General features: G+C 50.4%; 2 protein-coding genes and 1 long non-coding RNA gene across 9 annotated transcripts; 1 reads left to right on the top strand and 2 right to left on the bottom strand.

Annotated features, from left to right (window-relative positions):
* Positions 1 to 979: 979 nt before the first annotated feature.
* On the bottom strand, positions 980 to 13,648 carry RAD51D (RAD51 paralog D). Of its 7 annotated transcripts, none has more exons than XM_059670526.1 (10): positions 13,429 to 13,647; positions 13,070 to 13,199; positions 12,745 to 12,863; positions 8,296 to 8,377; positions 7,922 to 8,056; positions 7,325 to 7,420; positions 4,399 to 4,489; positions 4,204 to 4,274; positions 1,785 to 1,949; positions 980 to 1,570 (listed from the first exon to the last, which is right to left on the bottom strand). In XM_059670526.1, the coding sequence occupies exons 1-10, from the start codon at positions 13,518 to 13,520 to the stop codon at positions 1,487 to 1,489; spliced, it is 1,065 nt and encodes a 354-aa protein (XP_059526509.1). In that variant the 5' UTR covers positions 13,521 to 13,647; the 3' UTR covers positions 980 to 1,486. The 7 variants fall into 7 exon arrangements, with proteins under 7 accessions (XP_059526509.1, XP_059526510.1, XP_059526511.1 ...); XM_059670527.1 differs by having other exon boundaries at positions 13,070 to 13,131; positions 13,439 to 13,646; XM_059670528.1 differs by lacking the exon at positions 8,296 to 8,377 and having other exon boundaries at positions 13,070 to 13,131; positions 13,429 to 13,648.
* Positions 13,649 to 15,263: 1,615 nt separating this feature from the next.
* Positions 15,264 to 22,126, top strand: FNDC8 (fibronectin type III domain containing 8). The gene is given in 4 exon segments (XM_059668281.1): positions 15,264 to 15,490; positions 19,080 to 19,449; positions 21,052 to 21,288; positions 21,831 to 22,126. Coding segments are annotated over 4 exon segments (987 nt in total). The 3' UTR covers positions 21,984 to 22,126.
* Positions 22,127 to 23,707: 1,581 nt separating this feature from the next.
* LOC132218801 (uncharacterized) lies at positions 23,708 to 24,715 on the bottom strand. Its single transcript, XR_009449274.1, has 2 exons — positions 24,651 to 24,715; positions 23,708 to 24,027 (listed from the first exon to the last, which is right to left on the bottom strand). It is a non-coding gene; the product is annotated as an uncharacterized LOC132218801 (long non-coding RNA).

Genomic DNA, 24,715 nt, shown 5'->3' with positions numbered 1-24,715 from the left:
TTTTTTAAAAAGGATACTGAAGGTTAATTCCTCCCGTGGTATTCTGTGAGAGCAGCAGCACCAGGGTTCCCTCAGTTAGGCTCACCAACCCTGTCCTCACCTGGGTAGATACCCTCGAGCCAGTGCCCCATGCATTCCCAACGCGCCATGCTTCTTGCTTCTATCCCTGCTGCGTTTATCGTCTCTAAATGTCATACCATCGGCCTACAATTCTGACACCGCTTTTCCTGCAGCCAAGACACAACTAATTAATTACACAACAGGCTCTCTGAGAAAGGCAACCTTCCTTTTAAAAAATGTGTTCAGTAAACAGCCTGATCATTTCTCTCCTTTGCCTTTTGTTTTCCCGTCCCTGCTGTCCTCCTCTCCTTCCAGCCAGGGTGACAGCTCTCAGACGGATGGCCGCCGTGCAGGTAACAGACAGGGGGTGGGGGGTTATTTCAAACACTAGGGCACTACGCCCTGGTACAGCTGGCTGGAAGAGAAGGGTAATTATATTGCCTCTCGGAGCCACCGGCAATGAATTTCTGCATGAAGACTAGATTTGCCATGGATTATTTATGCCAGCATCAATTTTCCCAGCTGGCTCTATTGACTGAGCAAATTCTCCTCTGTCTGTTTATGGGCAAGGCCACGCATGGTTCGGCACCTCCGGGTACTCTGTCCTATGGAGGGGCCCCACAGGGCATCATGCATATTACACAAGTGTCTGGATTCACTAGGAGGTCACATCTTCCCTTCATTAGATAATATCCCTGGGACAGCAGCGAGCTCCCTGTCTCACCTGGCTCTGGTGATGCTTGCAGGTGTATGAAACTAAATCAGCAAGAGCCAAAGAGGACTAATAGGGTTCTCATCACTGATGGAAACTGGGGGGGCCGGGGGGGGGGTCGGGAAGGAAGCAACATTCTGGGGGGAAATGAGGTGGATCTGGGGCTCAGGAAATTTCCTTTTTATATTTTTAAGAGCAGGACATAGATGAAGAAGAGTTTTTGCATTTATTGCAACTCAGTAACTCAAAAACAGAGCTAAGGGGAAGAGAGCCTCGTTTTACAGATGGAAAAACAGAGGCAAAACAAACAAACAAAAACAAAAGAAGCAAAGGCAAGTTTCATGGTTCAGTCACTGTATTTGGATGGAGCGCAGGCACGATGGTGATGCGTGGGGTTACCATCCAGTCACTAGCGTGCCTCTTCAGAGATGCCCCACGCCAGGGTGAATGAACTTGGCTCCAGTAGACACACGCATGGTAGAACCCAGGGAAGAAAACTTGACTCCAGCATGAATTTCTGGGGCCTCCACTACAGCCTCTTGCCATCCTCTCTATGTTTCCACAGAGAGAACAAAATGAGGAATCTGAGATTCCCTTCTGCCGGGCCGGAGAGCGTGTCCTGCATCCCAAGAGCTGGCTGGCAGTGAACAGCAGGCGTTCCTGCACAGGAGAGCCGGGGCCTCGAGGCCTCTCCCTTCCCACTGAGCAGCACAGTCATGTCTGCTCTCCCTGTAACTGTGGGCTCTGCTCCAGAGCCCCCCAGGTCCCAATGTCTACCGTCTCCTGAGAACCTGTTGGCTGGAAGAAGACAGGAGGGAGAGGTATGTTTTTGAGTTAAGCAACCCAAGTTTTAAGATGCAAGTTCTCAGCATCCACGAATTCCTCTCTAAGACAGCTATGGGCATAGACACTCCCCTCAAGGGCCCAGATGATTTCTTTTCGGTTTATTGTTATTCGTTTCATTTTTCTTTATTGTTACTATTAGTTTTATTTTCCGCTGGGACTGACTCACCAGACGGGGAGATTTGGTCAGACACGCCGTGCGCTGCCTGCCCGGTGCTCCTGCTCCTTCGCCGATGGCCAGGACGATCCGGGTGCTGGGCACGAAGCTCCAGGAGCGACCCAAGGCAGGTTTAAGCTTCCCGCTGTCCCTGTCTCGGGTCATGTGGTTGGTCACCTGCGGCAGAAGGAATCAGAGGCTTACAGATCCATAATGCTAGTAGAGAGGACATCTGTTCCGACGCCTTCGTTTTACAGATGGGAATGCTGAGGCCTAGCATGGAAAAACTCCTTCCCCAAGACTCCAGAACTTATCCACGCAGGTCCTGAACCAGACCCCGGGCTCCTGACTGGTGCACAGCGCTTTCCATTAAACCACAAAGCCTCAAGCTTGACTCCAACTCAGGTGATAGGGCATGTGTCTGGGAATAAGCAGTGCTGTCTGCACTTTCCTGAAGGGAGGCCAGTGGTGGTACTGAGTGTACTACCCCCCCCCCCACACCCCCACCCCCAACTCAGCAGACAGGCTTCCTGAGACCATGTCCAATCAGCCCTTTGTGTCAGGGGGTGCATCTCTGTATATGGAAGGGCAGTAGTTTTGGAAAGGGGTTCCTAATCTGCTTGGCCAGCTCTACTCTGCCCAGGCTCATAGGTAAGCAAACCAAGCCTCACAGCATCCTCTTGATCAGGTTCTCCTCACCCTCCAATGCCCCCCCACCCAACACTCACCCCAGGGCAAGGGTTATGACTTGTTCATCATTGAATCCCCACTGCCTAGGCCAGAGCATAGCATCCAGCAGGTGATCACATAACCGAAAGTCAGGAGAGGGAGGCCCTGGAACCCAGTATAAGAACAAAAGAATAGGGAAACAGACCTTTTCACTGCTGGTGGGTGTGCAATTATTAATCCTGCCTGGAAATTTGGCAAAGTCATCTCTAGATCTTAAAAGAATATATATATCCCTCACTCAGTAATTATACCTTTAGGTGTTTGAGAAAATAATATGAGATGTGCAAAGAGATTTAGGTATAAGAGTGTTCACTAGAGTTTTGTTTGAAATAGGGAAAACAAAATAAAAATAAAATAAAGGAAAACCACTAATGATCTAAAGGCTCCAAATCAAGAAATAGATTGTTATGGTACATCAGCAGTCAGCAAACTATTGCTCACAGGCCACATCTGGCCCAAAAATTGTTTTATAAAATCAGGTTTTCTTGGAAGACAGCCCTGCCTATTTCTTTGGTATTCTCTACACCTGCTCTCATGCTATATAGGCAGAGTTGAGTAATTGAGACATAGACCATCCTATATGACAAACGGGTAATATGCAAATTGACCCTAACAGCAGAACGACCACTTGACCAGTCACTATGAGGCAGCACTGACCACCTCTTGGTCCCTTTCCCCGGCCGGCAGGCTCCCATTGCCCAGTGGTGAACAGGGAACCGGGGGTAGGTGGTGGGGGGTGCGGGCCAAGGCCCCTACCCTGCTGGTCGCCCCACACACAGAGGGCAACCTGCAGCGGGCGGGAATGGCTGACCTCTTGGTCCCTCCTCCTGGCCGGCAGGCTCCAATCGCCCGATGGTGAACAGGGAACCAGGGGTGCGTGGTGGCGGGGGGGCGGGCCAGCTGTGGGCAGCTGGGGAAGATGGCCCTGATCACAGGCCAGGCCTAGGGACTGTACCCATGCACAAATTTCATGTGCCAGGCCTCTAGTCTCTATATAAAAGTCTAATGCAAAGTATCCCCTCAGGAGTTCAACTGACTGGGAGTTCGATCGCTCACTGTGATGTGCGCTGACCATCAGGGGGCGGCATGGCATGAAGGAAGGCCCCAGCCAGCAGCTAGAAGGCCCCAATTGGCCCTGATCGCTGGCCAGGCGTAGGGACCCTATCTGATATCCGTGCATGAATTTCGTGCACCGGGCCTCTAGTATAGTCGTAGAGCCTCAAATATTTACTACCTGACCCTTAATAGAAAAGGTTTGCTGACCCTGTGACATAGGTATTAAACAAGATAATAGGTAACTGCTCAAAATGGCAATCTGGCCCTGTCGGTGTGGCTCAGTGTTGACCTATGAACCAGGAGGTCAGGCTTTGATTTCCAGTCAGGGCACATGCCCAGGGCACCTTTCTGAGGTGATAGAAATAGATATTCTGTCTCTTGATTGCAGTCTAGACAGGATACAAGGCTGTGATAGGTGGGTCCCCTCATGGTCTAGTGCTCTAGATGACCCAGGGAGGTTGGGCTGTGACCCTTTCCTCAAGGGCCATTTTGGGGGTCCAGAAACTGTTGTATACGGCAATAAAGAAACCTCCGTTTAAGGGAAATAAATTTCTAGCCACAGCTAGAAATCAGGTTCATCTTCCCTCTTGGTGAAGCCCAGGGATCAGAGGTAAGACAAGCACGCTGGCCACGCCCCCTTCCTCACCACCACAGCCACGCCAAGGTCCCGGGCCAGGGTCTTCAGCTCCAAGGCCAGCTGCATCATCAAGGCCAAGCCTGGAGGAAAAGCAGAGCGGGAGGGAGCCGGGCATTAGGGACTGGGCTGGCTGGAGACTGGACTCCAGGGCTGGGAGACAAGGACACATCTCTGACCCTGGGCTCTGCCACACACATCACTCACCTTCCCTCTGCTGACCTCCCAGAAGTGGGGAGACCACGGCGGTGACGGAGTCCACAATGACCACCTTCACAGTTCCTGAAGAATGGCTCACCTAAGGGGTTGGGGGGAAGCAGGTGTCATCAACCACTTGGCCTCTAGGGGGCGCCCATTACAACACAAGCTTGATTCTAATATAAACTGGTAAGAGCCCAACCAGTGCGGCTCAGTGATTGAGCAACCACCCCACGAACCACATGCCCGGGTGGCGGGCTCAATCCCCAGTAGGGGGCGTGCAGGAGGCAGCCGATCAATGATTCTCATCATTGATGTTTCTATCCCTCTCTCCCTCTCCCTTCCTCTCTGAAATCAATAAAAACATTTTTTTAAAAGAAACTGGTGAGAACCTTCCCTGACCAAATACAGCTGTGCAGGTATCATCCAATTTCATCAATGTCTTTTTCCCTCAATCTCATTTGTACGTATAAGAGAGTTTACTGAAGTTTTGGGCAGATAGAGAAGGTTTAAATCACAGGACATCCCAGATACCCTAAAACCAATTAGATTTGAGAAATCCCTGTTTAGCGTTGTGACCCCTGGTCAGGGATTTTCTTAGCGGCCACCTTTCTCCTTATGGCTGGCCCGTGACCAGGCCCCTCTTTCAGGCTCACTTTTCAGAGTAGCAACTTCCTTTGAGCTTAGCTTTCTCTTCACTTCACTGTCGCCTTCCAGATCATGCTTCTAGGGCCTCAGCTTCTGTATCTAAAATGGTTCCAAATGTGGACTATACAGACAGCCATCTGTTAAATCATAATTTTTTGTCTCTACACAAGCATTAGCATCTTCCTTTTTTTTTTTCTTTTCTGTTTTTGGGGTTTTGTGGGTTTTTTTTGGACCTATTTTTGATGCTTCTCTTATCCCTTACTCCTTATATCCAAGTCATTTGCTGACTGTTTTCTCAACTTTTTTTTCACTTCACGTGAGCCGAGTCTTAACTAGTAGACATTCAGCATCATCTGCTCTGTCTCTGGCACGTCTTCCTTGGTCTTCCACTTACTGACTCTTGGCCAGTCACCAGCTTATCTAAGAGAGGATGGCAGAAAAGAGAGAAGCTACAACTGAAATTGGCGTAGCCCTTCCTTACTCTCTGGGAGAGCAGGTTGAAATCTCTGGTTAAAATGGGACAGCAAGCCTTTCCCTGTCCGTCACTTCCAGGTCATCTGTGGCAGGCAGAGCCTTAAGTGGCCCCCACGATCCCCACCTTCAGGTTCTCACGCCCTTGTATAATCCCCTCCCCTTGACCATGGATGTGTCCTGCGACTTACTTCTGACTAAAATGGCAAAGGTGTTGGAGTGTCACTCTCTTAATTAGGCTATGCTACATGGCGAAGGTTATCTATAATAATAAAAGTACAATGTGCTAATTAGACCAGACGTCCTTCCGGATGACCTTCCGGATGAAGCTGGGGCTGCGAGGGAAGCCCAATTCCTGGGTGCCTGCCAGTGGCTGAAGGGAAGCCCGGGTCCCGGTGCCAGAGGTGCCGGCAGCCGGGGAAAGGAAGGCCTACTCTTGCACTAATTTCATCCATTGGGCCTCTAGTGTTATGTAAGATAAGACTGCAGGTTGCTTCCCCGCCCCCCCCCCCCCCCCCCCCGTGGACAGCTTCAGACCACGCTGGAGCACCACCCAATCACCTCCACCAGCGACACACTCCAGGGGCGGGCTCACTGGGCACCAGAGCCCCACTGAAGTGAATCCTATTCTGTAGGGTCAGCCCCTGGCAAGTAGCTGTTCAACTATTTTATGTTCTAAAATTTGTAAAAATGATACACAATCCTGGGTATGCCCATAGGAACATGTCATGCTTTGGGGTGAAGGAAAACATTTAAGATGAATTAAACGATTCTAAGGTGTCTTCCAAATCTAATAGTCTATAAATCAGTGCACCAAATCCTGTCTAAACACTTTGCAGGTTTGCAGGGAACCAACCCAAATGCCATTCCGAACCCCACTTGCTTGTTAACACAACTCCAAATGTGGGCGGGTACTGGACACAGATCTTCTGACGTCAGGGAAGGTGGGCCCAACCCCTGGTCTAAGACGCACATCTAACTCAGTTTTGGCCAATTAGATGCAAGGGGAAATGAGCAGTCTGCTAGAGGGTTTCGGAGAAAGAGTTTCTTCCCTCATAAAAGGGGAAGAAGTACAAAAGAAGAGGCATCTCCTTTCACGGCCCTGAATGTGGATGTGATGTATGAAAATATGAGGCTTAGCCCGACCAGTGTGGCTCAGTAGTTGAGCGTCAACCTATGAACCAGGAGATCATGGTTTGATTCCCAGTCAGGGCACATGCCCAGGGTTTCGGGCACCATCCCCAGTGTGGGGTGTGCAGGAGGCAACCAATCAATGATTCTCTCTCATTGTTGATATTTCTATCTCTCTCTCCCTCTCCCTTCCTCTCTGAAATCAATAAAAAAAATATTATTTTCAAAAAATATATGAGGCTTAGATCAGTAGCAACCACTTTGCAATCACAAGGGGAAAGAGCAAGAGAATCACACACACCAGCCTCAAGCCCTACTAATGTGGCCCTGCCAACCTGCAGACTCCTGTGAGATAATTAAATGTCCTCAAAGTTTAAGGATCTGTCAGTCATACTCTTTTACATGCAGCTGAAAACGGATCCATCGGAGGAATGCAGAGATGAGTATGACATGATCCTGGCACTCAAGGGGCTTACTGTTTAGTGGGGAAGAGGAGTGTGTACACAACGAGGCACTCAGGAATGAATTAAGCACTCAGCATCCCATCCTGGGAGTGGCAAGCCCAGCTGCAGTCACCAGATTGCACATCTGCATTTCCAGAGAGTCTGTAGGGGGACACCTGCCCACGTATAGACAGCACCCGGCCAGCTGGGTGAAGCTGGGAGGAGCGGAACAGCAGACTCACCTGCTGGGCCACAGCACCTCGGAGGCCCTGCAGCACATCCAGCATCTGGAAGATGTCAAAGGCACGCACCACCTGGATCCTCTGGAGGGCTCCTGCCTGAAGGGTGGGAAAGAGGAGGGGGGCTTTGGGTAAGAGGGAGCAGGGTCCAGCAAGACGAAGGGGGGTTTTAAGGCTGAGCAGGATATAAGGACTCAGGCCCAGGACGGCAAGTACGCTTTGTCTAACGGGGCAGTTCCCACGGTGGTGGCTGCCTGGGTGCTGAGCTGCAAAGCTAAGTCAGAGCACAGTGGGAAAGAGTGATAGGACTGATGGTGGTGTCTGCCCCGGGCAAGAAATGGGATAGGAACACTGACGCTGGGTATTTGCCAGCCCTGAATTAAGGTATGCAAGGAGCTGGGGGGATCGTGTGTGAACAGCATCCAAGTTGGGATGATGTTACAACAGGGAGACCGGAAGGATACAGGAAGTATTCATAGAACGGCAAGTTTCAAAGCCAGAAAGGACAACTCCTCCAAGTGGCTAAGATCCTTATAATGTAAGGGATCATGGGGTCTTTGTGTCACGGCTTTAAAGGAATCCAGCAGTCCTACCCCTTACCTGCTCTTCCTCATCTGGGGTTCTGGCCTGAAGTAGCTGCAGGATGCGGGAGGCTGTCAGCCCTCCATTGGAATCAACATATAGGACGTTCTGCTGCAGGCCATGGGCCACATTTGCAGCCACACAAAGACATACCTGAGTAGAGACCGGGCATTGGGTGAACTTGAGCCCTCATATTGCCCAGGATGGGAGCTCTGCATCAAATCTATTCAGATCCCACTGACATGAATGGGTCAAGTTCAAGACGCACTCCTCACCACCCATCTTCTCTCTTCCAAGCTCTGAGTCACAATCTACTGGCAGAAGCTTCCCTGGGGATCCAGGATCATGCACCCACCTCTCCCAATCCTCTGGCTTCTAGCTGTATGTGTTACCTGGGTTTTGCCGCTACCTGGGACTCCTACGATCTCAGTCACTTCTCCAGTATAGAGACCAGCATCGAGCAGTTTGTCTAGGCTGATGGCAGAAGAGGAAGGAAGAGGATCAACCCAGGGTACTACGGAGTAGGGAGGGAATTAGTAGCCAAGAAGAAAAGCAAGACATTCCTTCCTAGCACTGGTTCTGTCCGGAGATGTTCTCAATGTCTCTGGCCAGGAGGTTTCTCTAGGAAGAGTTTCCTTCGGGGAAAGGGCATGGCTAAATGTTCCTCCGTGAGCCCTCCTCATCCTTTTGCTCGCAGCTTAAAAATCATCTCTCCAGCCAGGCCAGCGTGGCTCAGTGGTTGAGCGTCAACTTATGAACCAGGGGGTCACAGTTTACTCTAACAACTGAGCAAAACCAGCCAGCACTCACCATTCTTACTTTAATCATTCTGCTAAATGTGTAGTCATATCTCAGTGTGTTTTAATTTACATTTCCCTAATGAACGATGATGTCCAACATTCTTTTATGTGATTATTTGCCACCTGTATGTCCTCTTTGGTGAAGTATCTGTTCATGTCTTTTGCCCATTTTCTAATTGGACTGTTTGTGTTTCTGTTGAGGTTTAAGAATTCTTTATGTATTCTAGATGCAAGTCCCTTGTTGAGTATGTGGCTTTAAAATATTTTCCCCACTTTATAGATCACCTTTTCATCCTCTTTTGCAGAGGAAGTTTTAAATTTTGATCAGTTTTTCATTTTGACTTTTTTAAAAAATGTATTATCAATTTTTTTATTGCTCATACTTTCATGTCAAGTCTAAGAACTATATGCCTAGTTCCCAAAGATTTTCCCCTGTTTTGTTCTAAAAGATGGATAGTTTTAAGTTTCACATTTAAGTCCATGATCCATTTTCAATATTAGGTTTATTTATTTATTACCTGTGATGTTCAATAGCTCCAACACCATTTGTTCAAAAGGCTATATTCCTCCTCCACTGAAATGTTTTTGCATCTTAGTCAAAAATCAGTCGGACATATCTGGGGTCTATTTCTGGGTTCTCTATTCCGCTCCATTGATCTCTATGCCTATCTCTTTGCCAATACCACATTTGTCTTGATTACTGCAGCTATATAGTAAGCTTTAACATTTGCTAGAATGGTTCCTCCAACTTTATTCTTCTTTTTCAAAATTGTTTTAGCTGTTCTAGGCCATTGGCTCTTCCATCAAATTATTAGAATAAGCCTATTTCTACAGATAACCTTGCTGGGATTTTTGGTAGGAACTGCATTAAATCTATAAATCATTTTGGGAAGAACTGATATCTTTGCTATGTTTAGTCTCCCAATCCACAAATACAATATGTCCCTCTATTTATTTGGTTTCTCTTTGATTTCTTTTATCAGCAATTTAAAAAAATACAATTGATTAATTTTGAGAAAGAGAAGACAGACAAAAAGAGAGAGAGAAACATCAATTTGCTGTGCCTCTTATTTATGTATTCACTGGTTGATTCCAGTATGTGCCCTGACTGAGGATTGAACCCACAACCTTGGTGCACTGGGATGATGCTTTAACCCAGGGGTCCTCAAACTTTAAACAGGGGGCCAGTACACTGTCCCTCAGACCGTTGGAGGGCTGGACTATAGTTTAAAAAAAAAACTATGAACAAATTCCTATGCACACTGCACATATCTTATTTTGAAGTATAAAAACAAAATGGGAACAAATACAACATTTGTATTTGCATGTGGCCCGCGGGCCGTAGTTTGAGGACCCCTGCTCTAACCAACTAAACAAACTGGCCAGGGCTCATCAGCAATTTTTAATTTTCAGTATACCAATCTTATATCTGTTTTGTTAGAGGTAGACCTAAGTATTTCATTTTCTTGGAAGCAATTTTAAACGGTATTGTGTTTTTAACTTCCATTTCCACATGTTCATTTTGAGTATATAGAAATGTAATTGGCCGAGACCGGTTTGGCTCAGTGGATAGAGCGTTGGCCTGCGGACTGAAGGGTCCCAGGTTCAATTCCGGTCAAGGGCATGTACCTGGGTTGCAGGCACATCCCCAGTGGGGGGTGTGCAGGAGGCAGCTGATCGATGTTTCTCTCTCATTGATGTTTCTAACTCTCTATCTCTCTCCCTTTCTCTCTGTGGAAAATCAATAAAATATATTTTTAAAAAAGAAAGAAATGTAATTGATTTTTATGTGTTACTCTTATGTCCTGCAACCTTGCTGTATTCACGTATTAGTTCTAGGGGTTTGGAATTATTTTCTATTTACTTGTTTTTGTCTGTCTTTCCCATGTGGCCCAGAGCACCCTGGGGCAAGAACTGGCCCTTGTTCGGTATTACATCCAGGCAGTGTGCAACACTGGCACAACAGTGCCACAACAAATGGTCCCAGAGAAATAAGCTGTAGAACATGCTATTTAGTCCTATTATTATTGGAACCCCGGCTGTGGAAGCCTTGGGATAAAACTCAAGACACGGCCAATTCCTAATCCGAGTTCTGTCCCTGAACCACCATGAAACAGGTCACTAACCACCCTCCATGTCCTGCCCAACCTACTGGCTGAAGATTCTCCTAGACCAGAGCCCATCCCACTGCCTCCGGGTCCTGACCACAAGCATCCCTCAGCTCACCCTACAATCACCTTCACAGGCGCCAGTCCTCGGAAATAGTTCCGTGACCTCCCATGACCCCTCTGTACATGCCAAGTAGCACCTCAGTAAGCAGCCCATCTATTTCAGTTCCAGGGACCCCGTGATTACAGCCACAGGCCCCTGCCAGTCAGAACACTGCAGTCCTGCAGCATCTTAGGACAGCTGTCCCTGCCTCTGTTTAAAAAGGCGTCCGGCTCTGCAATTCCTGGATCCTCCCACTGAGACCAGAGAACCCCAGTCCCATCACAGCAGTGCTTCTCCAGCTGTGGCCCCCAACTGAGCCACACCTGCCAGGGCACCAAAGGAGTTTTAAAAAGAGGCAGGTATTGTCCGGCTGGTGTGGCTTAGTTGCTTGAGCGTTATCCCACGCACCAGGAGTCACTGGTTCAATTCCCGGTCTGGGCACATGCCCTGGTTTTGGGCTGGATCCCATGTGGGGGTTGTGCAGAAGGCAGCTGATCCATTTTTTTCTCTCTCTCCCTCTCCCTTCCTCTCTCTGAAATCAATGAAAACATGTGTGTGTTTTAAGAGGCAAGTATTAGCGGTTCCCAAACTTGCCTGCACCCTGGAGATTCCTGGGAGCTTCAAAAAATACTGATGCTGGGGTCTCGCCCCCAGAGAGTTTGATTAAATTGTCTGTGGAGGCCAAAACCGGTTTGGCTCAGTGGATAGAGCGTCGGCCTGCGGACTGAAAGGTCCCAGGTTCGATTCCGGTCAAGGGCATGTGCCTGGGTTGCGGGTACATCCCCAGTGGGAGATGTGCAGGGGGCAGCTGGTCGATGTTTCTCTCTCATCGATGTTTCTAACTCTCTATCTCTCTCCCTTCCTCTCTGTGAAAAATCAATAAAATATATTTTAAAAAAAATTGTCTGTGGAGGCTTGGGCTCTGGCATGTTTAAAGTAAGCACTCAATAAATATTCTTGAAAGAATGAATTACAGCCCCAGCTGGTTTGGCTGGCACATAGTAGGCACTCAATAAATGTTAGTCCTGTATGTTCTTTCTTGTCTTATTCTTAAGTGAAATATGACGTAGGGCCGAAGAAGAGTTGCTCTGATCTGCTGAATAATAATGAAATACTGACATCTTGTGTTATAAGACAGCAGTGATCAATCAGGGGCAATTTTGTTTCTCGGGGGTCATTTGGCAATGTCTGGAGACATTTTTAAAAATTGATTTGATAGAGAGGAAGGGAGAAAGAGAAAAAGAGAGCAAGAAAAACATAGATGTTAAAGAGAAACATCGAATGTTGGCCTCCCGCACGCTCTGACCAGGGATGGAACCTCAACCTGGTTATGTGCCGGACAGGGAATAGAACCCATCACCTTTTGGTGTACAGGAGGACACTCCAACCAACCGAGCCACACCTGCCAGGGCTCTGGAGACATTTTTGATTGCACAATTTGGGGAGGAGGGAGGTGCTACTAGCACCTAGTGGACAGAGGTGAGGAATTCCGACAAACATCCTCCAGCTCACCAGATATCCTCTCCCCAACCCCCCACCCCCCACCCCCCCACCCCCCCACCCCCAACTAATGATGCACCAAACCAATGTCAGGAGTGTGAGGTTGAGAAGCCCTGCTATAAGGTAAGAACTCAGGAGCCCTGACCATCAGTCCCTGCTGCCCTCACCCCTGCTCTCTAGACCAAGCATGTCAAACTCAAAGGCTAACTAACACAGGCCAAATAAACGAAGCATGCGGCCCATGGGCCGCGAGTTTGACATGCTTGCTCTAGAGACTCAAGCATCCATAGCCTCCGGCTCTCACCTCCTTCCCCACGGGCACATACACACCTTCCAATGCCAGTGGACAGGATGGCAGTGGAGGTCTTCAGTTCCTCGTAGAGATCGGCGCCATTGCAGGGGAAGGCTGAGAACTGAGCCAGCAGCACCCGCCTCAGGGCAACCAAGGCCTGCGAAGGGGCGGGGCAACCCAGGATGGCCGGGGCACTTGAACCCCAGCAAAGAGCAACGACCAGGCAAGGGAGGGGCCACCCCAGAGCCCCGCACGCCCCCGTCCCCTCCTCATGAACCTCCAAGCACCCTGTGCTCGCTCCCTTGGCTCAGGGACAGACATTTGGAGGCACCCAGGTTTGGAAGGAGGAGGTCATCAGCTCACCTTGTAAGACAAGCCACACTTCTGCGCGACCTCTTCCAGGTCTGCGGAAGCCAGGTCCACCACTGAAAGCAAAACACGCGTGGTTGATCGGCACGAAGGGCGGGGCTGCCCATGCTTGGCTTTTACCCATCTGCAACGTGGGGTGACAGGGCTCCCTTGAGGCAGCCTATCTTAGGGAGCCTGGGGAACCCACAGGGCCTCAGGCCCTGGCCTGGGGCCGGGCACACAGCAAGGGCTCCGCCCCGTTGGAGGCCTGGCTCTCCCGAAGGGTGGAGAGCAGAGGAGGGAGGGCCGGCCCCCGCCCAGGTCTGCAGGGCGCGGGGCGGCCCCCGCGGCGTGCCCAGCTGGGTGGCACGCACACGCGGTCACCTGTCTTGATCCCGTGGCTCCTCAGGAGCTGGACCATGTCCTGGGTGAGGCCTGGGCAGAGCCCGGCCCTGAGGACGCCCATGTTCCCTGGGGCCCGGCGCCGCCCTCTCCAGACGCCCCGCGGCACCCTTTTCCGGAGCCGGGACGGGCGGCGCAGAGGGTGCCGTTCTCCCGCGCCCGGGGCCCTCCAGCCCGGGCCGCACCGCCTCTTCCGGCTTCCAGGCTGCGGAGCCGGCGGGCAGCGCCACCTGCTGGCCGTGCGGGGCGGATGCGCGACCTCCCGCGGGGCGCCGGCTGGGGCGAAGCAAGCCCCTTGCGCTGGTCTGATCCGCCCCAGCGCCCGCGGACCCGCACCGGCTCCTGCCCCCGAAGGCCCATGCACACTTGGGCACCCACATTCGCCTCTACCCGCTTCCCCGAACACGCACGCAGACCCACCCGTGTACCTCCGCTCTAAACGCTAGGCCAGAAGGTTCCCCCAGTCCCTGTGCTCAGGGGCCCTACCTGTTAGTGGGGGCAAGACAGTGAGGAGGGATGAAATCAACCAGGTAGGATATTGCGGAGTCTATGCTGAGTGCTAAGAAACAGCAGAGGACACAGACGCCACCTGAGTCTCTGTACTTAATTTATTTTTAGAGAGAAAGGGAGGGAGAGAGAGAAACATCAGTGTGAGAGAGAAACACTGGTTGCCTTCGGTACACTCCCTGACCAGGGATCAAACTGCAACCCAGGTGTGTGCCCTGACCAGGAATGGAACCCGCAACCTTTCGGTGCACGGGGACAGCACCCATGCATCTGAGCCACACCTGCCAGGGCTGCTCCTCTGTGTTGAACGTTGTTTTATAAATACCACTTGGAAAAAAATAACAAAAACCCTGAGTACATAAAACACAGAACGTAGGACTAGTTATTTTGAATGTCCTTTGCTTTTGCCTCATCCTCTGGAAGAAACAAAACAACCTTACGGGGTTATCTCCTCATAACCCAGTGAGGTGGGCGCTATTTTTACCCCTAGTTCTCAGATGAGGAAACTGAGGCTGGGGAGGTGAAGTCAGGGGCCAAAGATGACTGAGCCTGTAAGGGCAGGACTGGACTGAGAGCAACAAATTCACATCTAAGTGCTGCTTTAACAGCTTCTCTTCCCATCCCCGAAGTTGCGTGCATGTTTTCCTACTGGAGTGGTTTCCTTGAGAACAGAAATAACGTCTGGCCCATCTCTGTATCCCTCGGCAGCATCCTCCACTGTCACTCAACTCAGGAGCACCCATGTGACACATTTAGAATTCTAGCAGGAAAACCCGGGTATATGGGAGCCATGAATCCCATGGACCATCTCTGTTTTCCCTGTGCCTACAGACTGGACACAGTGAGTGTTTGCTGCCTAGAATTTCTGGACATGGTGCCTCAGCATTCCACAGTCCCCCAGCCCCAAAGACCCGCTCCAGTGTCTCCTCTCTCCATGCCAGGATGCCTTTCTCCTACCACTGTTCTCCTCCCTCCCAGGCAGCTCCGAAGGGCATCATAGGTGGGGAGCCTTTGAGATCTTTGCAGAAGGCCAGGGCTGCTGAGCCACCGAGCATTGGAGCTGGAAGGGGGATGCAGTCTGTTCCTTGGCTCTACCTCGCTCCAGGCCCTGGTGCTGGCCCTGGGTGGCAGCAGCCTCAGATCAAGGGGGAGGCTGTCCCCTAATTGTTACACTCTGCGATGATTATGAAGTCAGCTCATTGCACCCCCATCCCAGCCAAACTAAGGCTGGGTCCCCTGCCCCCAGTTTCTCTCTACTTCCTGTCAGCTTGGTTGTCGGCTGTGGTCCCAAACAAACTCGATGGCATCAGAGGTGTTCTGTAAAGTGGGAGATGGGGAGGAGAACATGATGAAAAAGGAGACTCTCGTTTTGAATCAAATGTCGAAGCCCTTTCTAAACCCCAAGTCTATGAACAGGATGGTTGCCACCAAAGGACTCCCTCTTTCCTCAAGGGGCAGTTTGATTACATTCATGAAGGAAGATACCATCAACCTTCCCAATCGACCGTAAGATACACGCCGGGTTCTGTCCTCCTTGCTAAGGCTGGAGCTGCGGGTGGGAGAGGCTTGAAGAAGAGGTACTTCCTGGACCTGTCACAACCTGGGCCCTGGACTCCCAGGGACAGCATGTGCGCAGGTTGCACCATGGATTCCTGGGCCCATGTCAGTTCTCAGACACATGTAGGCCTCCTACTCCAGGAGGCCTTCTGGGATTAGTCAGAGATTTGTTGACAGTGCTCCTCAGCCCCTTAGTCTAGTTAGGGTCCTCACCCCCCTCCCCCCAGACACCCCTGCCCCTTCCACTCTTCCATGGCTCCCCTCTCTCAATCCTCCCTTTTGGTGCCTTCCCCTTCCTGATTATGGCCCCCCAATAACCTGTCTGTCTTCAGACTGAGGTTAACTGCTTCTCCTTGATGGTTCTGGGTTCCCCTTACTTCATTCTACAAAACTCTTTGAGCTCCTGTAAGGTGTCTGGTCCAGGATTCAAGAAGCTCCCAGCCTGGTGTGTGTGTGTGTGTGTGAAGAATCAAGAATAATACAGCATGGTCTGTGCTATGACCGGACACCTTGAGAAAATAGAGGAGGCTTAGTATAGCTTGGGAGAAGATACAGTTAAGGGAGGGTTCTTGGAGGAAGTGATATGTGAGGGAAGGGAATGAGAGAGCCGGGAAGGGTGGTAGTAGTGTTGATATGATAGTAGTGAAGGGGTGGCCTGAGAACTTATCTGCAGGGCAGTTTCAGTGTGTGTGACCTTTATAATCACACACAGCCCCACATTTAGAAGGGCCCTGTGCTTAGTTGAATGTTTTGCTGTTATTCTCTTAATATTCTTAATAATTTTTGAAGGGACCCACAAACTATGTAGCTGGTCCTGATTATATGAAAGGGATATGGTGTCCATTTCCTAAGAAGCCTGTAAGTAGTAGGTATGGCTAAAGTGATGGAAACTTCATGCTCTAGTGGGAAGACCTAGGGCTATGAGTCCAAGTTCAAATCCAAGTTTGACTACTTAGGTATATGGCTGTAGATAAGATTAGTCCCTCATCTGGAAATTGGGGCTAACGCTCATCCAGCAGGGCTATTGTAAATACCAGAAAAGAGCATGTGCAGCATACAGCCCAGTGCTAGCTGCCTTCCATGCCCACATCCGCACTGGTCTTTTGACAAAGTAAGTCTAAAACAGATCCATTAGGACAACCTGAAGTATAAATGGCATCAATACTCAGACTCTTCCACCTACAATGACCTTGGTGGGGGAATCATCTATTCCAAATGCCCATCACGGATGGGCTAGCACAGAAGGTTTGGGCTGATCAGGGTCTCTTAGGAGGAGGTCAATGGAGCTGGAGCTCAGGGAGGAAATATTTAGTCCATCAGTCAACCATGAAGCCAGAAGCAGCCCTGGCGTAAGGGACCCAGGGGAGCATATTGGTTGCTGACTTGGCCAGAGCAGCTGAGGGAGATGGGGTAGGAAGCAGAAGAGGCAGAAAGTGCCAGGGGCAGATAGGAATTGCATAGCATGGGGCAGGCCTGGGGCCTAGGGGATCTGCGTTCTAGTTCCAAGTCTGCCATCAACTCACCGTGTGGCCCTGACTGCTCTTTCTAGACAACTGCTCTTCAAACTGTGGGTTGTGACCCATTGATGGGTCAGGAACTCATTCTAGTTGGTGGAGACCGGTATCATAAAAATGAAATTAAACAGAATAACAAGTTCCAGAGCACATCACACATAGAGGAAGAACTGGTTTGTGCAGTGTGCTTTAGTGTTATGTGTATGTATGAGTATCCTAGGTTGCCATGTAATATGTATTCCTTACTTTGGGTAAAGGTGGATTTAAAAAAAGATATGAAAGCCAATTTTGGGGGGTTCTGCACTTCATTGGTAAAAAAATATTTAAATAGTGGAAACCTGTACAAGGTTTTCCTTTTTTAATAGCAAATAATTAGTAACAATACAGATATGCCTGTAATGAAAAACCGAAGAACAGTTAAAATGATTAAACCAGAGCTATTGTGTAATACAGATGAATAGAAAAAAACAGAATGCTGAGTGAAAAAACAAGCTGCTGATGGATATGTACTGAATGATACCACTTATTTATGTAAAGTTTAGAAATATGTCCTGGATGGTGTTGCTCAGTGGTTGAGCACTGACTACGAACCGGGAGATCATGGTTCAATTCCCAGTCAGGGCGCATGCCTAGGTTGTAGGTTCGATCCCCAGTGTGGGGCGTGCAGGAGGCAGCCAATTGATGATTTTCTCTCATCACTGATGTTTCTCTCTCTCCCTTCCCCTCTCTGAAATCGATAAAAACATATTTAAAAATATGCAAAATATATCTTGCTTAGGGATAACATACATATGTAACAACACACGCGGAATAATAAACACAAAAATTTTAAACTTACTGTACTGGTTATCTCTGAGTAAGGTGGAGAGAGAAGAATCCAGTGGCTTCAACTATACTGATGAGGCTTTAGTTCTGAAGCTGGATGATGGCTAAATAAAAGCTTAATATATTATTTTTTTTAATTAAATTTATTGGGGTGATATTAGTTGACACGATCACATAGATTTAATATATTATATTAATATATTATTTCTTGCCGAAACCGGTTTGGCTCAGTGGATAGAGCGTCGGCTTGCGGACTGAAGGGTCCCAGGTTCGATTCCGGTCAAGGGCATGTACCTGGGTTGCAGGCACATCCCCAGTGGGAGATGTGCAGGAGGCAGCTGATCAATGTTTCTCTCTCATCGATGTTTCTAACTCTCTATCTCTCTCCCTTCCTCTCTGTAAAAAATCAATAAAATATATTTAAAAAATATATATATTATTTCTTATTGCTTTCAGAGAGAGAGAGAGAAACATCGATGAGAGAACCACTGATCAGCTGCCTCCTGCACATCCCCCACTGGGAATTGAGCCCACAACCCAGGCATGTGCCCTGACCAGGAATTGAACCATGACCTCCTGGTTCAGAGGTTGATGCTCAACTACTGAGCCACACTTGCCAGGCTAATTTATTATTCTTGCTGTCTTTGGCTATATCTAAAATAGGTCATGATTTTAAAAAATTAGAATGGAAGGAAAAAGTTTTTGAGCATTCATCCCAATATATGTGTATTTGTTAATTTTATATGCTATATATTAATGTTAAATGTTATAAATTCTAAATAAATTAGTAACTACATTAAATATTAGTGAATACATATTAGTAAAGCCTAATTTATTTATTTTCAAGATATTTTTCCAACTTTTCCATCCCTCAATAGATCATTGTGGTCCTTCCCTGGGACTTTGCACCCTACTGTGCAGGGAAGCCTTAAAGTTTTAGCAGTTTCTCAAATTGTGGTTCTCAGAACACCTGCATCAGAGTCGTCTGAGGATCCTATTAACTTTAGCAGTTTCCCCAGTTCCATCCCAACCAGGGACCAGGAATCTGCACTTGGCATTGTGCCCCGGTGGGTAGATGCACTGCTGCACAGCAGTGAGGATGTTCTGAGCTGTTCAGAAGCAGCTGGGACCCTTGTAAGTCAGGCCCAAGGCCTGGCCTCCGGGAGCTTCCAGGCTGCATGGGCTGGCTGGGTGCTCACCTGTCTCCCCTCGCACTCCAGGAAGGCGATGCCAGGGGAGGAATCTGAATGCAGCTCCGATGACACCAGCATCTCCCCCGTCTCATCTACCTTGTTGAATCCCATCAAACTGGCCGTGACCCAGCCCAACAGCAGCTTCTTTGCAGGGTTGCTGGAAGGCGAGCTGAACAAGCTCAGCATCACCTCGGTGGCCAAGAATCCAGAAAAGGAGGACCTGGCCTTCTGCCCCCGTCAATCTAAGTCCCAAATAGCCCCCGAGGGCCTGCTGGACCTTGACAACCCTGAGCTGGACACAGACACCTCCTCGACATCCTCAAAGTCCTCCGTGGTCACGGATGTGCCAGAGACGCCCTTTATCTGTGAACACACAGTCAGCGATTACACGGCCGTGGTGCGTTTTCTTCCTCATGCATTTGGCAAAGGCTTACTGTCTATCCCCAATGTGCCAGGCACTGAGCTGAGCTCTGGGGGGGTGTGAAGATGCCTAACGCCTGCATCCTGGCCTCGAGTTCATAGGTTAGGAGACAGGGCATGTTTGTAAGGAACTCCAGTGCAAGCTAGAAAGGGCTCATTGCTGTAGGAAGAGTTCAGATCAAGCCCACCAGGAAGTCAGAGGGAAAGACACATTACTTCCAGGTGCAGGAATTAGCTCTTGGTAACACTGGAGCTGGGGTAGAGGTAGGGTTTAAACACCTAGAGATGGGGGAAAGCCATTGCCTGGAGGGGCTGACACTAGCCAAGGGTCATAGGTGGGAAAGTGGGGGAGGAAACACCCACGCCCCAGTGCACACTTTGCTGTTCCTGCAGATCTGACCATCTTGCTAAAAACAAGATTCTGGACCTCATCTGGTTGATTCAGTAGACCTGGGGGGTGGGGGCTGAGAATCTAACAAATTCCCAGGTGTTTCTGATGGCCCCGGACCCCAGGTGGAGAAGCACTGTCCTAGCGGAATAGATGGGGAAAGTTAGCCTGGGGTCATTTTCCAGAAGTCCTCTGAAGTCAGGCTACGTTAGATTTTTCTGTAAGCAACAGAGAGCAGCTTTTTGCAGAGCTTGATTTCTGGTGATGGGAGCAACCTGAGCTGTGTTTTAGGAAGATAAATCTGGAAGCTCCATTGTTGGAAGGCCTAGAGCAGCATTTCTCAAAAGTGTGGTTCCCAGACCACCAGCAGGGTCAGCATCACCTGGCAGCTAGTTAAACATTTAAGTCTCACTCCCCCTCCCACCCGACTGAATCACAGACTGTCAGGGCAGGGAGCAGCAATCTGTCTTAACAAGTCCTCCAGGGTATTCTCACGCACACCAGTTTGAGAACTGCGTACTTGGCCTAGACGGGAGAAACTGTGAATGGGAGGGCGGCCAGGAGACAGCAGGCCGGGGATCTGCAGTGTTACTGAAACTCCCTGGGGTCCTTCGTCAGGCTTGCTTGGCAACCGCTGCTGTAGTACAAAGCACATGGGCTCTGGAGCTACTGGTTTGATCCCTGTCACGTAATTGCTATGTGACCATGGGCCAGCCACTTGCTCTCTGAACCCTTAACCCCATATGCAATGAGTGAGGTGGACAAGACCATCTCTTAAGGCCCCTCTCAACTGACATGTCTAGAACAGCGATTCTCCACCCTGATGTGCTGCAAGAATTTTCAAAACATGCATGTGCCGTGGTACCGGTTGACTAGTGTCAGGTATTGCACGTTTTAACAATTCTTGGGGTGCACTGGTTGAAAAAGTGCTGGTCTAGAAGAAATGGAATGAAGGCACATTCCAAGGTGGGCAGGGCTGTGCAGGGAGAGCCGCAAATGCTTTGCGCTGGTGGTTCCACATCCAGTTGGCGCACCTTGCACCTCCCATCAGACTTGCCTCAGCTCCAGCAGGAACAGGGGATGGAAGAGGGACATTCCCACCCATGTGGGGGTGCGTGGTGCGAGTCGGGATGATGGGAGGACAGCCTGGGCCAGCTCTGAGGAAGCTATGGGGGCTCTCTTCCCCACTAGATTTCCTGGACCTATGCCATGAGCAGGCAGCCGGTCAGTTTCTACCAGGTCCTGTTGCAGGAGATGGCCAAGAAAAAGGACAATGAGTTTCCCAAGACAAAGAATTGCCCGTGGATCTTCCACAAGATCTTGGGTACCACTGTCAAGCTGATGGAGCTGAAGCCTAACACAAGTTACTGCCTCATCGTCCGTGCCGTCAACACAGCCGGGGCGGGGAAGTGGTGCATGCCCTACAAAGTGAGCCCTGAAAGATGGGGGCCCCCGGGGTTAGGGAGAGGTCTACACCAGGGGCTTTGGAGGTTGGGGACACCCTATACCCCCAAGACATATCCCTGCTTGCTTTCCTTCTACCTGCGCAAATACACTTCACCTCCGAGTTGCTCTCTTCTGGGAGGCTTGAGGATTAAGCCACTTCTGGTGCCCACTGGGAATGCAAACTAATGTACTCAGCAGCATCACTATCACGGGTACCAATGATTGTGAATGGGTCAGGAAGTCAAGGGCATTGACAGATACAGGACAGAGGCTGGGCTGAAGGGGGACAAAGAAGGGAGCAGCCTGGGGGTGGGTAGGGGCATGGGGTCGGGGAGAGGCCCGAGTCCACAGCCCAGTGGTTGGAAAGATCACAGGTTTGAATCATGCCTCCTTGTACCTGTTTCTGGTGTTGATAGATAGGTTGGTGATGCTGCCTAAGATCCCATTTAACAAACAAACCGGGGGTGGCAGAGAGAGGTCAGGTCTGGGAAGGAAGTCTGAGGCGTTCTCTTGTGTGATTTCAGTTTGCAACCGTGGCCAATGACCTGACCAGCTTCCCAGAGAACAACCCCATCCAGATTACCGTGCGGCGCAAGGAATCGCAGAGGAAAACAGTGACCATGAGGCAGGCTGAGATGCGGAGGCTGGAGGATCTGGAAAACCTATTTCCCTACTAAGGGAGAGGGTGCCAGGGCACTGCAGGCCAGGTCAGCCACTGCCCACAGCTGCAGGCACCCCCTCCCCAGATCCAGGCTAAGTCCAGGTCCCTCATTAAAGAACTGCAGGTCACGCAGCACCTCTCCATTCTGCTTCATGCTGTGCACAGCCACCACCTCCTCCTGCCCGGCTCTGCCAGCACCACCCTCTTTCTTCCCCATGGGAGGAAGAGACCGGCACCCAGACTAAAACACACGCCAGGAAAAACAGCAACGTTGGGCAGAGGTGGCGGCAGTCTGCACACCATCAGCATCAGACAAGCTCTGGAGGGACATGGTGCAAATTACACAATCTTTGGGGCAGTGCCAGATTTAATCCTGGCTCTTCTTGGATGTGAGGGCATGGGCAAGCCATTTAAGCTTCCTGGGCGGCTGTTTCCTTATAAAAAAATACGGGGACATGCCCTGGCCCGTTTTTCCCAGTGGTTAGAGCGTTGGCCTGTGGACCAAAGGGACTTGAGTTCAATTCCCGGTCAAGGGCACATACCTCAGTTGCAGGCTTGATCCCCAGCCCTGGTCAGGGCACGTGCGGGAAGCAACCAATCGATGTTTCTCTCCCGCGCGCCCCCCCCCCCCAACCCTCCCCCAGCCTCTAGGGGGTAAAAAAATCAATGGAGAAAATATCCTCGGGTGAGGATTAACACACACACACACACACACACACACACACACACACACACACACATATGAGACCAGCTGCAGGGCTACTATGAGGGATATATAAAAACACAGAAGAGGGTGGGGGCAGGTGAGGGAACACGAGATTAGAAATGCTGTGGTCTTGAGCAGTACATACAAGGATGGTTTAGAAGTTCACCTCAGCAATCTGCTGTAGCGCTGGAACAGGAGAAAGGGGAGGCAGGATGCATGGAGGGACAGATCTTGGTCAAGAGTCTGTGGGGTCCCTTCATACCTGAAGTCCTCAGGGGACAGAGAACCATCCTCCCCTAACACACTTCGCCCACTTCTGCCGGAGCTCTCACCACTGCATGCCCCACTAGAGAATCTTCCGGGACAGCCGTCACCTGTCTGTATCCTGAGAGCCGGGCACAGTGCTCGGGGATGGCAAGGCCTCGACAAGTGTGCTGGTGAGGGGCTGAGGGAGGCGCCCCACAGAGCAGCACTGGCCAGCAGAACTCCGTGATGACGACAGTGCTGTCCAATACACTCAGCAGCCTGGAGCCGGAGCGACTGAGAACAGCATCTCTGACCGCAGGGATGCTAGTTAATGGAAATAGCCACATGTGGCTCGTGCATACACATCAGACAGCTCAGCCTTGGCTTAAACTCTGGTCATGATCACGGGTTTCAGCCAGCCTCCCCAGCCTCAGCCGGCCTCTCCCTGACAGGCACAAGGGGGTGGGGAGAGAGGAAAGGTGACTCCCTGGCCCAGTGCAGAGGAGGCTAGACAAACGGACTTAGCACAGACGTTGGTTGAGCCCGGGGATTCTAGACCAGGGGTCCTCAAACTTTTTAAATAGGGGGCCAGTTCACTGTCCCTCAGACCGTTGGAGGGCCAGACTATAGTTTAAAAAAGAACTATGAACAAATTCCTATGCACACTGCACATATCTTATTTTGAAGTAAAAAAACAAAACGGGAACAAATACAGTATTTGTATTTGCATGTGGCCCGCGGGCCGTAGTTTGAGGACCCCTGTTCTAGACAAAGGATTCTAACCCAAACACACAAAATATAAGTTATTTATTTGGTCACAGAATCTGGGGTCTGACTCTGAACAGAGCTGACAGCAGGGAAAGGAGGCAGGGCAGCAGCAGGGGTCCAGTCGTTGCCTGGCCTCCTGTCACCCCTGATGGTACCAGGAAGGTGCAGAGTGACGGCCAAGGGCTGAGCTCTGCGGTAACCACTGTGACCTCCCATCTGCTCTAGGGTCTGTGCGAGGACAGTAGGCCACACTTGTTCTCCGGGTCACCGCCCGGCCTCTGGTCTCTGTCAGGCAGGCAGCTGGCACAGGCCAAGTCCAGGTGGGGGTCATCTCCTCCATCTGTGGAGAGGGGAGGCGACAGATGGGGAGTGACCGCAGGAAAGGGAGGCTGCCATGTAATCCCAGGAGCCCGCCACAGGGAGGACCTGTGGTTTCCCCTCAGCCATCCAGAGCCTGGCTACCGTCTCAGCCTCACTCAGGCTGGGCATCTGCCGCCTGCCTCACTAGGGCCTCAGACCAGGCCCGGCCCCTGGGGTGCCCAGCAAGTTGTCCCATGACAGTGATGGTCCTTCACAAGCACAGGAAGCTTCTGGTTCCAGGGTGTGCTCACCGCCTACCTTTGATCTTCCTGTCTGCTCAAGTTTGATAACCCCCAAGAGAAGGTCAGCCAAGCTCTCAAGACTGCACATTGAAGGGAGAACCAGGATTTGAGCTAGTCTGAAGACTCCCAAGTCCAGTGCTCACAAAGAACTATTGCCTCATGCTGGGGCGACCCTGGACGCCCCCACCCCCCACCCCCCTATGCCCTCCACAGAGCAGCCTCGGAACAGTCAGGGTCTCCCATAATCCCTGCAATGCCCCGTCCTGGGAACCTGGCAAACCCTCCAGATTCTACACCAGAAGGGAAAGTCACAGAGTGACAGCAAAGCCCAGCACACCCATCACCACTTCCCCCAACTCACATCCGGAGGCATTTGTCCTTCCACCACTTGCCACTCTCTGGCCATCTGGACTCCAGTCGACAGCA

The sequence above is a fragment of the Myotis daubentonii genome, chromosome 16 (assembly GCF_963259705.1).
Source record: "Myotis daubentonii chromosome 16, mMyoDau2.1, whole genome shotgun sequence".
NCBI classification, from domain to species: domain Eukaryota; kingdom Metazoa; phylum Chordata; class Mammalia; order Chiroptera; family Vespertilionidae; genus Myotis; species Myotis daubentonii.
Note: the sequence above shows the minus strand (reverse complement) of the source record. Positions and strands in the feature narration are given on the sequence as shown.

Coding starts and splice junctions, on each gene's coding strand:
- RAD51D (XM_059670526.1), bottom strand. CDS start 13,520: ATGGGCGTCCTCAGGGCCGGGCTCTGCCCAGGCCTCACCCAGGACATG. Junction 12,864..13,069: donor AGTGTGGCTTGTCTTACAAG/GTGAGCTGATGA, acceptor GCCCCTTCGCAG/GCCTTGGTTGCCCTGAGGCG. Junction 8,057..8,295: donor CAGGTAGCGGCAAAACCCAG/GTAACACATACA, acceptor GTCTCTACTCAG/GTATGTCTTTGTGTGGCTGC.